This window comes from Rhinoderma darwinii, chromosome 1 (genome assembly GCF_050947455.1).
Source record: "Rhinoderma darwinii isolate aRhiDar2 chromosome 1, aRhiDar2.hap1, whole genome shotgun sequence".
Classification (NCBI taxonomy): Eukaryota; Metazoa; Chordata; class Amphibia; order Anura; family Rhinodermatidae; genus Rhinoderma; species Rhinoderma darwinii.
In genome coordinates, this window is record NC_134687.1 from 32028593 (window position 1) to 32043910 (window position 15318).

The following is a 15318-nucleotide window of genomic DNA, read 5'->3' on the forward strand; positions in this document are numbered from 1 at the left end:
GTTGCACTAAATTGAGCTGTATTTTTCTGGTACCGTATATATGTACTGGGCTTTGTTCTGGTGCTGTATTTATGTACTCAGCTTGGTTCTGCTGCTGTATTAATGTACTGAGCTTGGTTCTGGTGCTGTAAATATGTACTGAGCTTTGTTCTGGTACTGTATATATGTACTGGGCTTTGTTCTGGTACTGTATTTATGTACTCAGCTTGGTTCTGCTGCTGTATTTATGTACTGAGCTTGGTTGTGGTGCTGTAAATATATACTGAGCTTGGTTCTGGTGCTGTATATATGCACTGAGCTTTGTTCTGGGGCTTTATATATGTACTGAGCTTTGTTCTGGTGCTGTATATATGCACTGAGCTTTGTTATGGGGCTGTATATATGTACTGAGCTTTGTTCTGGTGCTGTATATATGCACTGAGCTTATATGTACTGAGCTTGGTTCTGGTGTTGTATTTATGTACTGAGCTTTGTTCTGGTGCTGTATTTATGTACTGAACTTGGTTCTGGTGCTGTATTTATGTACTGAGCTTTGTTCTGGTACTGAATATATGTACTGAGCTTTGTTCTGGTGCTGTATATATGTATTGAGCTTTGTTCTGGTGCTGTATATATGTACTGAGCTTTGTTCTGGTGCTATATATATGTATTGAGCTTGATTCTGGGGCTGAATATATGTACTGGGCTTGGTTCTGGGGCTGTATATATGTACTGGGCTTGGTTCTGGGGCTGTATTTATTTACAGAGCTTGGTTCTGGTGTTTTATATATGTACTGAGTTTGGTTCTGGTACTGTATGTCAGAGCTGATTAAGCAGACCATAGACCATGGGCTGTTCCCCAAACTTCGGACCCCCTTCTGATCAAGAACAAAAAGATCAATAGGATTCCCATCATTTCTACTTATAGTGAACTAAGTCAACCCATTTCCAAAATAATCCGCAAACATTGGTCGATATTGGGGGACTATTTTGGTAATGTACCCGAATTTAAGGTGCCTCCGCTTTTCTCATACCGTCGACCTTGTAATTTGGGAGACAAACTGGTTAGATCGGACCTGGGTTCGAAAAAGAAGGATACACAAACGTTTCTTGCCCCTAGGAAAAAGGGATGTTTTCCATGCCTGAACTGTATAAATTGCAAATTAATGATGAAGGGTGATACATTTTCACATCCCGTTACTAGTAAGGTTTATAAGATCAATTACTTACTGACATGTTACACGGATTTCGTGATTTATTTATTAAAGTGCCCACCCAATTTGTTGTATGTGGGAGAAACAACATTAGACTTGAGAAATAGGATTAACCAGCATTGGTACACAATCCGATGTAAACGTTTAGACTTACCAATCTTGAAACAATTTTTTTGAGGCGAAACACTCTGAAAAACAGTTGAGATTCCGTGTTATCGATAGTGTCCCCCCCTCCTCCTGAGACGAGGAGGAGACAGAGCACGTCTATTAAAAAAGATAGAACTAGAGTGGATTTTTCGGTTGAATACTCTTAGACCCCACGGTTTAACTGGTTCCCGACCGCTGGCTGTGTTTTTACGGCCAGCGGTCAGGGTCCTTAAAACCCGAGCCATAGACTTTTTACGGCTCGGGTTTTAACTTGCTGCCCGCGTGATCGGGCAGCTGAATGTCGGGTCTCCGGCTGTCAGTGACTGCCGGGGACCCTGAGGAGAATATCGAAGCAGCTTTCGCTTCCTCTGTCTTCTCCGATCTCTTTTACATAGCGCTCAATGCGCGCTGTGTATATGAATAGAGGCAGCGGCCGCGCCGCTGTCTCTGGTGGTCCCGGTGATCATGTGACTGGTCACATGATTGCCGGGTGCCGTTACAGACAGACTGCTGCTGGGTCTTACTAGACCCAGCACAGCCCTATTAGTGACAATAGTCACTATGAGAGGGCTGATTTCCCCTGTAACTGGGGCTGAAAAAAAATTAATAATAAATACACATAAAATACCCACGCCAAAAAAAACGTTCCCCCGCCAATCATTGTTGTAATGCTAGCGTTGACCCAAAAACCCTAATATAGACATGTAATGTATTCAAATTTACGGTAGACAATGACTATCACAAATAAAAGGTATATTTTAGGGTAAAACTATGTTATTACCAAAAAAAATTGCTGAAACTTGAAAAAGCTTATTTTTTTACTATTATTTTCAAAATTTATGAATAAAAATTCTAAAGTAGCAAAAAGGATGTGTATAAAAAGATAAAAAAAAGAAACCTGCATTGTCTACAGAAAAAACATCTAAAAAAATCACACTGTTAGCCCAAAAAATAAAAAAGTTATAGCCATTTAACTAACACGTGCTAAAAAGGGCTAAACAGTGTCTGGTCTTGAAGGCTCAAAATAGTCCGGTCCTGAACTAGTTAAATATTGATTATAAATTGGGTAGTGTGACCTAAGTGGGTTGACTTGCCCCCCGGTAACTAGTGGATCTGGTACCATGATCTTGACTGCAAAGGAAGGAGTAGACAATGTGTTTTTTTAACGATAAACTTGAATTTGTAAAAAGACTATTCATTTTCCATATGCGATCCATTGCTATTTTTTCTTTTCTTTTGTAGATTGTCAATATGAGGATTTTTTTGTCTGAATATCTGCCATATCAAATTCTGGACACATCATGGTTGACCTGTTTCAAGATTAGTTGTTTAATACACTTTCCGGTATAACGGCTAACTTTGCCTATGTACACACGGACTAAAACAAAGAGAAAACGGCGCCACATAGTGCAGCTAAGTAGGGTAATGTAGGAGAGCAAGAAATGAATTCGTGCTCACCTTGTAAATGTGAATACTGGCAGGTATTACACTCGTAATATGGAGGTACACTGTATCACGAGGAAAAAAGCTGCTGCCCGGTGTCATACGCAACGACCATAAGGAGTTGCCGGTAATGATTAAGTGGGAAAAAAAAGGGAAAGAAGGGACCACAATGGCGCTGCTTAATAATATAATGAACCGCAGTTCATGTTTAATGAAGGATAAAATTGATATGAAAAAATGCTATGAAAAAATGCTACGCGTTTCCAACAGCAGGCTATCACAGCTCAGTGTGCAGGGACCGATCGCGGTGGTCCCCGCAGATTAACCCCTCAGAAGCTGCGTTCAATAGCGATCTCTGCTTCTTAGGGGTTAAACTGTCATCGACGGCCCGCTACACGATAGCAGGCGGCGATGGCTACTATGGCAACCAGAGTCCTAACAATGGACTCCAGCTATGCCATCGACGGATGCCTTGTGGGTCCTGACAGTCAGGACCCACTATGCTTACTGTCAGCGAGTAGCTGACAGCTCTAATTCACTGCACTACGCATGTAGTGCAGTGTATTAGAATTGTGATTAGGGCCTCCTGCCCTCAAGTCCCCTAGTGGGACAAAGTAAAAAAGTAAAAAAAAATTGTGTGAAAATAAACGTTTTAAAAGTAATAAAAGTAAAAATCCCCCTTTTCCCTTATCGATCTTTATTATTAAAATAAACAAATAAATAAACTATAGATAATTGTTATCGCAGCGTCCGTAACGACCTGATCTACAAAATTATGTCATTATTAATCCCGGGCGGTGAACGCCGTAAATGAAAATAATAATAAACCGTACCAGAATCACAGTTTTTTGGTCACATCCTCGCCTAAAAAGTGGAATAAAAAGAGATCAAAAAGTCACCTGTACCTAAAAATGATCCTGATTGAAACTACAGTTCGTAACGCAAAAAATAAGTCCTCGCACGGCTTTCTTGGTGGAAAAATAAAAAAGTTATGGCTCTTAGAATATGGCGAAAGTAAGTGAATTTTTATAAAAAGTATTTTATCGTGCAAACGCTGTAAGACATAAATAAACTATAAACATCTGGCATCGCCGTAATCGTATCGCTCCGCAGAATAAAGTGAATATGTCATTTATAGTGCACGGTGAACGCTGTAAAAAAAAATAGAATAAAAAACAATAGTAGAATTGCTGTTTTTTAGTCACCACGCCTGTTAAAAAATAGAATAAAAAACGATCAAAAAGTCGCATGCACCCCATAAAAACCACAATGAATTCCTCAAGGGGTCTAGTTTCCAAAAGGGGATCACTTTGAAGGGGTTTCCTCTGTACTGGTACCTCAGAAAGTCTGCAAATGTGACATGGCACCCAGAAACCAATCCAGCAAAATCTACGTGCCAAATAGCACTCCTGCCTTTCTAAGTTCTGCTATTTGTCTAACCAGCAGTTCATGACCACATATGGGGTATTGCCGTAATTGGGAGAAATTGCTTTACACATGTTGGGGTGCTTTTTCTCCTTTATTCCTTGTCAATATTAAACATTTGTACCTTTTATCGGAAAAATTTGATTTTCAATTGCACAGCCTAATTTCACAAATTGCAGCAAAAAACCTGTGGGATCTAAATGCTCACTATACCCCTCGATACGTTCCTTGGGTGTAGTTTGCCAAATAGGGTCACTTTTCTGGGGTTTCCACTGTTTTGGCACCACACGACCTCTTCAAACCGGACGTGGTGCCTAATAAAAAGGAGGCCTCAAAATCCTCTAGGTGCTCCTTTGCTTCTGAGGCCGGTGCTTCAGTCCATTACCACACTAGGGCCACATGTGAGATATTTCTAAAAACTGCAGACTCTGGGCAATAAGTATTGAGTTGCGTTTTTCTGGTAAAACCTTCTGTTTTACAGAAAAAAATGGAATAAAATGGATTTTCTGACAAAAAATGAAATTTGTAAATTTCACCTATACTTTGCTTTAAATTCCTGTGAAACACCTAAAGGGTTAATAAACTTTATAAATGCTGTTTTGAATACTTTAAGGGGTGGAGTTTCTAAAATGGGGTATTTTATGGGGGTTTCTAATACATATGCCCCTCAAAGCCACTTCAGAACTGAACTGGTACCTAAAATAAGAGGCTTTTTAAATTTTATTCAAAATAGGAGAAATTGCTGCTTGTGGTCTAAGCCTTGTAACGTCCTAGAAAAATAAAAGAATGTTCAAAAAATGATGCCAACATATGTTAGACATATGGGAAATGTGAACTACTAACTATTTTGGGTGGTATAACCATCTGTTTTACAAGCAGATGCATTTGAATTCAGAAACATTTTTTCAAATTCTCTCCAAATTTTGCCATTTTTCACAAATAAACACTGAATATATCGACCAAATTTTACCACTATCATAAAGCCCAATGTCTCACGAGAAAACTTTCTCAGAATCGCTTGGCTAGGTATAAGCATTCTGAAGTTATTGCCACATAAAGTTAAATATGTCAGATTTGAAAAATGGGCTGTAGGTAATGCGACACAGCCCCCCTGTAGGTAATACCACACAGCCCCCCTGTAGGTAATGCCACACAGCCCCCTGTAAGGTAGTGCCACTTCCCCCTGTAAGTAACGCCAAACAGCCCCCTGTAGGTAATGCCACACAGCCCCCTGTAGGTAGTGCCACTTCCCCCTGTAAGTAACGCCACACAGCCCCCTGTAGGTAATGCCACAGAGCCCCCTGTATGTAATGCCACACAGCCCACTGTAGGTAATGCCACACAGCCCCCTGTAGGTAATGGCACACAGCCCCCTGTAGGTAATGCCACACAGCCCCTTGTAGGTAATGCCACACAGCCCCCTGTAGGTAATGCCACACAGCCCCCTGTAGGTAATGCCACAGAGCCCCCTGTATGTAATGCCACACAGCCCACTGTAGGTAATGCCACACAGCCCACTGTAGGTAATGCCACACAGCCCCCTGTAGGTAATGCCACACAGCCCCTTGTAGGTAATGCCACACAGCCCCCTGTAGGTAATGCCACACAGCCCCCTGTAGGTAATGCCACACAGCCCCCCTGTAGGTAGTTCTACACAGCACCCATTTACATAGTACCCCTCCATACATGGCACCCCCCTACCTTCTTGTAGATAGCGCCACTGTAGGGCACCATTCCAGGAGAAGTCCCTGACTTCACTGTCCATATATGGACAGTGAAGTCTGGGACTTCTCCTGGAGCGGAAACATCAGCCACAGCGCTGGGGATTCCACTTCAGAAGTCCCTGACGTCACTGTGTCCATATATGGACAGTGAAGTCAGGGACTTCTCCTGGAGCGGAAACACCGGCCACAGTGTCGGGGATTCCGTGCCAGGAGTAGGGGACCATGCCAGGAGAAGTCCCTGCCGTCACTGTCCATATATAGACCGTGAAGTTGGGGACTTCTCCTGGAGCGAAATTCCCGGCCACAGCTTTGGCAATGCTGTGGCCGTGGATTGGGTATTCCGCTCTTACATTGCGCAAAAAAAATATCCTCCTCCTCCTCACATGCACTTTGAGGAGAAGAGAGCGAACGAGAGGCAGAAAGAACAGCCGTCTGTCGGATCACATCCGAGTGACAGCCATTCTTTACACGGCCCATAGACTTCTATGGGAGCCTTGCGGCCTAAAATAGAGCATGTCCCATTTTTTAATGGCCTGGTTTACCGTGCCGTCAAAAAATCGGCCGTCACACGGCCGGGAATCCATGTTGTGTGAATAGGGTTCTAAGTCTATAACTCTTTGTTCAGATATGGAGTGCTATGATCTAGTCGGCACCCTGATGTGAACTCCTACTTTGACTTCCTGCACATCTGAGATCCAGGTTGAGGTTGACTGCTGAGGAGGCTTGGTACCCTTGTGAAAGGGACCAGCTGATTCAGCCTAGAATGACATAGGAGAACTAATCTGGCTATGTCTTTATATAAGTATGAAAGAAAAGAAACCTCATGTAACTAGGGATATCCTGACCCGTTCTCTATACTGTTCTTAGGCATTTTATTAAATATTGAGTAATCACGTATATGGGAGAAAGGGTATAATTGCCTTTTCTTGAGATGGCCACAACTCCGATAAACTACTTTCTGCACATGCGTGTGCGGAGTAAACACGCGCGGTCCAGTAAGGTAGTTCACCGGCCCCTCTAATGACTACGTCACAGGGCTCGAGCACTGGATCAAAACAGGTGTGTTGACATGCGCAGTATGAATAGTTAGACGCCGAAATTTGGCCTCGAGACACAGTGCACTATGACTGTCATGGACTTCCGGTCAGTGAGTTATTAATTGAAATTTAGATTATAACGTGTCTATATGGAATTGTGATTGATCAATGATATATTGAGAACGGATTAAATGGGTCAGCTCATGTATATAACTTTTAATATATATTATTATGCACTTGGCACTTTTGTTCTCACTTGGGAGATATATCCAATATGTCTTCACATTTCAAAATGTATATATTTATGCTGTTTTTCACTTAATGGGGATAATTATATAATTACATGTCATATGATACCTAAACCCTATGTTGCACATTGTTGAAATTGCTTGAGAAAGGCTGATGCTGGGGCGGAAACATCACATCTCCTATCTATCTATCTATCTATCTATCTATCTATCTATCTATCTATCTATCTATCTATCTATCTATCTATCTATCTATCTATCTATCTATCTATCTATCTATCTATCTATCATCTAATTCAAAGAAGCTTTATTGGCAGGACCAAATACATATTAGCATTGCCAAAGCAAGTAAGAATAAGGGAATGAGGGATAGGGACTGGGGGGTTTGGGGGATAGGGACACATCTAGGGTCGGGTATACAAGTCCATGGCATATCATGTCTCTCTCAGTCTATGGCATGCAGTGACATATTGTGCCGCTGTGCCCACTGTGTTTTCCTCTTCACCCAGCAGGATGTATAGTTTCTCTTCCTCTTCCATGGAGCTGAAGTCTGGTAAGAGATCAGAGAGTCTCCTGAAGTGAGTGTCCCTCACTGCTGAGTATTTGGAGCAGTGTAACATGAAGTGGGCCTCATCCTCCACGGCCTCCTGGTCGCACTGTTGGCACAGTCGGCTCTCCCTGGGCTTGTAGGTTTGTCTGTGTGGCCCGGATTCGATGACCAGGTTGTGGGCGCTCAGTCTGTAGCGGCTCAGGATCTGTCTGTCTCTGGGGTTTGGCAGTTCCTCCAGATATGGCGCCAGTTTATATTCCCGCTGTAGACTCCGGTATATTGTCAGTTTCTGTGATGTTTTTATGTCGTTCCTCCAGTCACTGATATATTCCTCTTGGCCCTTGTTTATTATATTCTTGATTTCGGCTTTTGTGAGGCGTTCCTCAGTCACACTTTGGTCAGGCTGGGTCAGGGTGAATTGTTTCAGGGTGCCTGGTTTACCTGGGGCCCATTGGTGTAGCAAGGCTTTAAAGTGATAGGAACTGTGCCTGCTGCTATGTAGGTGGGCCCAGAATGATAGCGCCCTCTTCTGTATTGTGAGGTGTAGTGGGAATCTGCCCAGTTCTGCCCGACAGGCACTATTTGTGGTGCTCCGATGGACTTTGAGAAGGTGTTTGCAGAATTCCAGGTGGAATATTTCTGATGGGCTGGAATCCCTCCTTGACCAGTCTGGGTATGTGTCCGGACCCCAGACTTCACTACCATACAGGAGGATTGGGGAGATGATGCAGTCAAAGATTTTAAGCCAGACCGTCATTGGTGGTTTGAGGTGGTAGAGTTTTTTTCTGATGGCATAGAAGATTTTGCACGCCTTGTCTTTTAGCATCTCAATGGCTTGTTTAAAGCTTCCCGATTGGTTGATTTCTAGGCCCAGGTAGGTGTACCGGTCGGTTTCTATAAGTGGGCCATTATTTAGTGTGAAGGTCGGGTGCCTGGGGGATCTTGAGTTTCTACTCTGGAACACCATGATGTTGGTTTTCTTTGCATTGATGGGTAGTGCCCATGTGGAGCTGAATTTTTGTAGGATTTGCAGGTTGTCTTGGAAACCTTTCTCGATTGGTGATAGCAGCAGAAGGTCATCTGCATACAACAGAAATGTCACCTGGGTGTCATGGAGGGCGAGACCTGGTGCTGAGGAGGATTCCAGAGCTGTGGCCAGTTCATTGGTGTAGATGTTGAAGAGCGTTGGACTGAGGCTGCAGCCTTGTCTGACTCCTCGGCTCTGCTGGAAATCAGCCGTTCTTCTCCCGTTCACCTTCACGCTGCATCTATTCTCAGTGTAGGAGCTTCTGTTGACATCATATGTTTTTCCCCCTATTCCGCTCTCTAGCAGTTTCAGAAATAGGCCCGGGTGCCACACTGAGTCGAAGGCCTTCTTAAAGTCCATAAAACAGGCGTAAGTCTTCCCATGCTTTGTATTGTGGACGTGACTCTTGATGAGGCTGTGCAGGGTGTAGATGTGGTCAGTGGTGCGGTGGTTTGGCATGAACCCATCTTGGCTTTGGTTGAGGACATTGTACTGGGTGAGGAAGCTGAGGATTCTCTTATTCAGGATGCTGTTGAACAGTTTCCCCAGGTTGCTGATGCATCTATCTATCTATCTATCTATCTATCTATCTATCTATCTATCTATCTATCTATCTATCTATCTATCTATCTATCTATCTATCTATCTATCTATCTATCTATCTATCTATCTATCTATCTATCTATCGTGAATTGGTTCTGATTTATATAGTGATCTCTGAGGTCTCCAGGATTTTCCCATCTAAGAAAAAACGATATACTAAAATGAGCAAATATTTTCCAGACAGATAAAGGGAAGGGATGGAAACCTTGTTCTCGTGCATTTTCACAGGCAGGCGATGTAATTTTCCACTTCAGCTGCCTCCTTAACTCGAAGCTGCAGAGTCAGGGTAAACTGGGCGTTAAGTGTAACAATGAATCACCCGCCTGACGGCCCAAAGTGTGATGCTATTTGTGAGCCCTCACCTGATTAAAACAACCTTGCTTTATTAGGAGAAGAAAAATATACTTTTTCATCTCTTTTTTTTTTTTTAGAAGTATATAGTGGATCTGTTTTATTTCATTTATCTTTTTGACAGGCTGGAAGAGAAAAAATATAAATCTCAGCTTGGAAAAGCTGCTGTGTCAAACAATGATCGTGTCACCGAACTGCAGAGGAAACTCGAAGAGAAAATGAGCGAACGCAAAAGACAAGCCGAAGCCTTAAAGCTGAACCCGCAACGTAATACCATCAAATCTAAGGTAAGTGGATGGAATATGACCGAACATCAGTCCTGAGTGATTGACAGGGGCTTTGAGCTTGGTGTGTGCCCTCCTGCCACATGAACCTAAAAGGGTTTTCCCAAAACACATGTATCCCCTATCCACAGGATAGGGGATTCATGTGTGATCATTGGGGGTCCTACCATTGGGGCCGCGATGAGGAGAACGGGGTACTGAAAGTCCCCCGAAGTGCTCCATGAAAATAGAGCACTGGTGCGCATGCTCGACCTGCACTCTGTTTATTTCTATGGGACTTCCGGGACCGCTGTCTCTGGCAGCTCCATAGAAATGCATTTGATATGTCTTTGGCAGCTCTCATTTCTATGGAGCTGCCAAAGACAGCAGTCTCGGAAGTCCCATAGAAATTAGTGGAGCACTTTGGGGGACATTCGGTACCCTGTTCTCCTCAACGCTGGGGGTTCCAGCGGTCGGACCCCCAGCGATCACACATGTATCTCCTATCCTGTGGGGTTGTCCAGTTTAGAAAACCCATTTACATGTACCCTATTAGGGAATTCTGAGTTAATAGAATTTCAATTGAATGACAGCAAGCAGAGATCTTGAAAACCATAAGGAATTGATACAAAAAGTATATTGGATAATTTAATAACTTTTCATTATATAAAGATGAAGATTTATTTGCTGAAACCGGAATATCCCTCTGAGCGATAAATAAAAATATAACATATTTTACTGTCCGATGTATTGCTACTGTGAAGATTGTGGCGTAACTATCGCAGCCTGGAGGAAAAGGGGGCTCGTCCTGGATCCCCACAGGCTGCTATATCAGGCTCTCGCACACCTGGTCTGTACTGTGGTGCATAGAAGGTCCAGCGTCAAGACGTTCTGTGCTGCGTTGCATATATTGTCCTGACGCCACCCGACGTCAGGATCTTCTATGCACTGAGGCACAGAAATTGTTAAGAAGCCTGGGGTGTTGAGTAAATGGCTTTGTTTTTTTAAATGTCTGATCTGGGGGCCTCATTCAAAAGTGTAGCATGGAGCCCGCACCCTTTAGTTACGCCCCTGTGTGGAGCAACTGCTGTTTTTGTAGATCTGTTTCAATGAATCCTCTTTCTTACAGAACTCCTATGAAGAAAAGCACTGGAAGGAACTGGAAGAGAGCAGAGAGCGCCAGGCTCAGCTACTCCAGTACGGGGTGGTGTCAAGAGAAACTGCGCACAGGATGGCCGCTTATCAGGCTGCAAGAAATGGGACCTCACAAGCTTGTGTGATGAAGTCATAAACTATTCTCTCCAATGGACTTTATGTTCTCCTATATCCAACAGACTGTAAGGCGACCGCAGATATAGTAATAAATAGAAAGATGCACATAGTAAAGACATATAGACACAGATGTATCCTGCTGCACAATTGTTAAAGGGAATGTATCAACCATATTTTTTTCCTAATTAAAACCAGATAGTAAAACATAATCTTTTTTTCTGATCTTTTTTTATATTTTGATTATAGATTTTAGCAAATGGAGACACATTAGAGTAATCGGATAGACATGTGCTACTAGAATGACTTTGAAGTGATGTTTTGACTTCCATATTATTCCCATCTGCCTGTCCAGGTGCGATGTAAAACCTACAAAAGAAGGAACAAAGGGGTTTTCAGTTCGTTCCTGGAACATGAGTGTAAACACATAGTCACACTGTATATATCTACAAAATGTCCGGTTCACTCACGAACATTAAAAAGTGCAAACGCTGTGTGTGTCATCAAGTGCCCAAGTGTTTTTACAGATAAGCACATGGCATTACAGGCATTTATAACATTGTCTATATAGGCAGATACAGATCACATCCCTATATCTTACCGTCCAATTTCAGGAGTCATCTTGTGATTATTCTTTGCTAAATGATAGAAGAGATAGCCCACCACATCCATGTATTACACAAACATCCTACTGATTTTATTGAGAACTGTGTAATGCTTAATTTCCCCCTGTGGTGGCGCTGCAGGGAAATCTAACACTTGCTGCCAGCTTCTCTTACAGGTTACAGCTGATCGCTGGGGCTGTCAGCATTGGGACACCCTGTGATCTCCTAGTTTAGCAATCATCATAACCAATCATGACTGTGCATGCTACTACTACTGTATTTGCAAGACCATTGAGGGTTTACATTTAAGCACAGCGATCTGCTGATCTCACAATCAAAATGATTATTACCGGAGCGTGTAAAGCCACCCTAAGTATCACAACTAGTGTACTAGTCACAACCAGTAGCAGTCTCTTCAGGGTGCACAAAAGGCGTATCCTGCCTGCAGAGCAGAGTTGGGTGTAAGGTGGAGAATAGGGGAATTGTCATTAAACTCTGATCTCTATGTGGGGGAAAAAAGCAACGTTTTCTGAAGAACTACAAGTCTAAGCGTCTGTGTGACCCAGCTGTGGACGTTTATGGCGTGTGGTGGTCCTACTCATTTAATGCTGCATCAAATATATTTTAATATCTTTATATGTGTGAACCTAAAAGTGCTCAATATGTACTGCTATGGACAGTTGTCACTGGAGCTCACAGATTTGCTGACACAACAGCCTACAGGGGGATGGCTATTCTATTCTAAGTAGTTTGATTTATGGCTTTGCATTCAGCTGTAACAAAGGCAACGTGACAAAACGTGATGACATTGTATTTCTTATGGCTAAAGATATATACTGAAGAGAGGATATTACCATATCTAGAATGTTTATGTGCAAGTTGAGGTTACCACCTACTCTGATTTTCCTAGGGGCAGAGACTCTTTGAACACTGACGCTGCGTGTCATGGTCTCTCTCCGGCCGGCCTCTCTCAGATCCACCAGTGAGAGAGCATTCATTAACTTAGAACTCATAGGCAAATGCAGATAATGTCCAAAGTTAACGGACAAAGTAAATTCTGCAGCGACATTACTTAGGGGCTCTTATCCGGGATTCTCAACACAGATCGAAGGCGACAATCGAAGGTGGATGACCGCTAAGATAACGGAGAACTGCACACAAAATCGTTGAGTAAGAAATTTTATTCTTACTGTGCACTTCTCTCTTGTTTTAGCTGCCGTCCAGGTATTGTCTCTTTTGACTAATTGGGAACCATGAACACCATTTGTCTATGAGTTGTATGTGTATAGGAAGAGGTGTGTGAGTAGAAATGAATCTGTGAGTGTATCTGTGATTGGCTGAGATAAGGGAGCATTTGTTTTCTGATCCCAAGACATACAAAAACTTAACCAAATACCGAGATAACACTACACGGCCTGTCCGAAGTGTTCCCTCCGGCCCCTGGGTTTAGTCTGTATTAAGATCAGATTGCAAATTGATCCTTGAAGATGTGACGGGTAACCATCCCCGCCCAAGTGATTGTTAGGACTTTCGCGCATCCAGACTGTGACCCATAGGAGGCGCACCTGGCCGGAAGTAAGAGTACGTATGTGGGCTAAACCTCGGACACCCGATCTGAATGAGTTGCTGATTACTAAGTAACATCTCTGTAACTAGAAAGTATATGGAATATCCGTGGGACAGTTAGACAGTTATAAATCACACCCATCCCTTTAAATACAACATAAAGTAGATTAAAGTATATTATACTAAAGGACTTGTGCTTGTTGACACTAGTTATTTGGCTGCTGTTTAGAATTAAACAGATCAGATCTACGTGGTTGCCCTACTGATCAGCAGAAGTGCATAGGGAACCCCCATGACAGACTAAAAGATTTAGCAGAGTGCATAGGGTAACCCCAATGACAGACTAAATATAGGCCAAAGGGTTAAAGAGGCTCTGTCAGCAGAATAAAAATGCTCTATCTCCTACATCAGTTTATCGGCGCTGGAATGTAGTTACTAGCAATGTGTTTTTATTTAAAAAACGATTTTTTTTTAACAAAGTTATGGCGTTTAGAACATTTATGCAAATGAGGTCCTTAATGCCCAACTGGGCGTTTTTTAATTTTCAACCAAGTGGGCGTATGACAAAGAGGTGTATGACGCTGGCCAATCCGCATCATACACCTCTCTGTCTTACACCCAAGCTAGATTCACTGAGCAGCGTGATCTCGCGAGACCGCGCTGTGACGTCACTTCTGCCCACAGGTCCTTTATCCCTGTGTCTGAAGACAACATCTTTCGTCTCCCTCCAGGCTGCTTCTGCTGCTACTACCGATCCGATGACTGGGACTTCTCATCGGCCTGGACGGAGACGAAAAATGTTGTCTTCAGACGCAGGGATGAAGGACCTGTGGGCGGAAGTGACGTCACAGCGCGGTCTCGCGAGATCACGCTGCTCAGTGAATCTAGCTTGGGTGTAAGGCAGAGAGGTGTATGATGCGGATTGGCCAGCGTCATACACCTCTTTGTCATACGCCCACTTGGTTGAAAATTAAAAAACGCCCAGTTGGGCATTAAGGACCTCATTTGCATAAATGTTCTAAACGCCATAACTTTGTTAAAAAACATCGTTTTTAAAATAAAAACACATTGCTAGTAACTACATTCCAGCACGATAAACTGATGTAGGAGATAGAGCCTTTTTATTCTGGTGACAGAGCCTCTTTAAGTAGGCCAGGATTGAAATAGACTGAAGAGTTAGTGCGGATGTGGCCAGGTTTGTCTGGACCCTGATAACTTGCTGCAGTGTGACATCACACAGCAAAAGCCATTGAAAAACTCAAGATAAGGGTGGCTACATTAGTAAGTCTGGGATTTAGCAGAGGGGCATGGGGAAATCTGGATCGAAGTATGCCCAAGGTAAAGGCAGGGGCGTAGCTAGGGGGGTGGGCAAGCGGGGCATGTGCCCCGGGCGCAGTTCAGAGGGGGGCGCCAGCGCCCCCTCCTCCTGCACTATAATTGTACCTGTGTCGCAAGGACACAGGTACAATTAGAAGCAATGAATGACCGGGCACGTTCCGTGCCTGGCCATTCAGCGCCTCTCCATGAATGAAGCGACTGGTACCTTTTGTACCAGTGACGCTTCCGTCGATGAAAGGCGCTGACTGACTGGCAGGGAAAGTCATCCTGCCCAGCCAATTAGCGCCTTTCATAGACGCCGCGTTCAACCCCCTGGAGACCTGCGCAGAAGAGAGCAGGTCTCCATGGCTGCCGGACGGCGTGGGAGCGGGAATAAGGTGAGTTTGAAATGGTTTTTTTTTATTTATTTTTTTTAAATTGTAATAGAAGTGTGCGGCTGTATCTGCGGGGGGGGGGGGGAACTTTGTCAACTCGCGGGGGGCTTTACGGGGGTGTCTATCTACAGGGCTGGGCTCTCTTTATACAGGGG

The 15318-nt window shown here is 43.4% G+C and overlaps 1 protein-coding gene across 2 annotated transcripts in view; it reads left to right on the plus strand.

Annotated features, from left to right (window-relative positions):
* Positions 1-11492, plus strand: part of CFAP99 (cilia and flagella associated protein 99) — a 129226-nt gene extending 117734 nt beyond the window's left edge. For both annotated transcript variants that reach the window (XM_075848965.1, XM_075848968.1), the window contains 2 exons: positions 9873-10035; positions 11141-11492. In XM_075848965.1, the coding sequence (XP_075705080.1) occupies positions 9873-10035; positions 11141-11302 (325 nt within the window). In that variant the 3' untranslated portion in view covers positions 11303-11492. The remainder of the gene's footprint in view (positions 1-9872; positions 10036-11140) is intronic.
* Positions 11493-15318: the final 3826 nt, after the last annotated feature.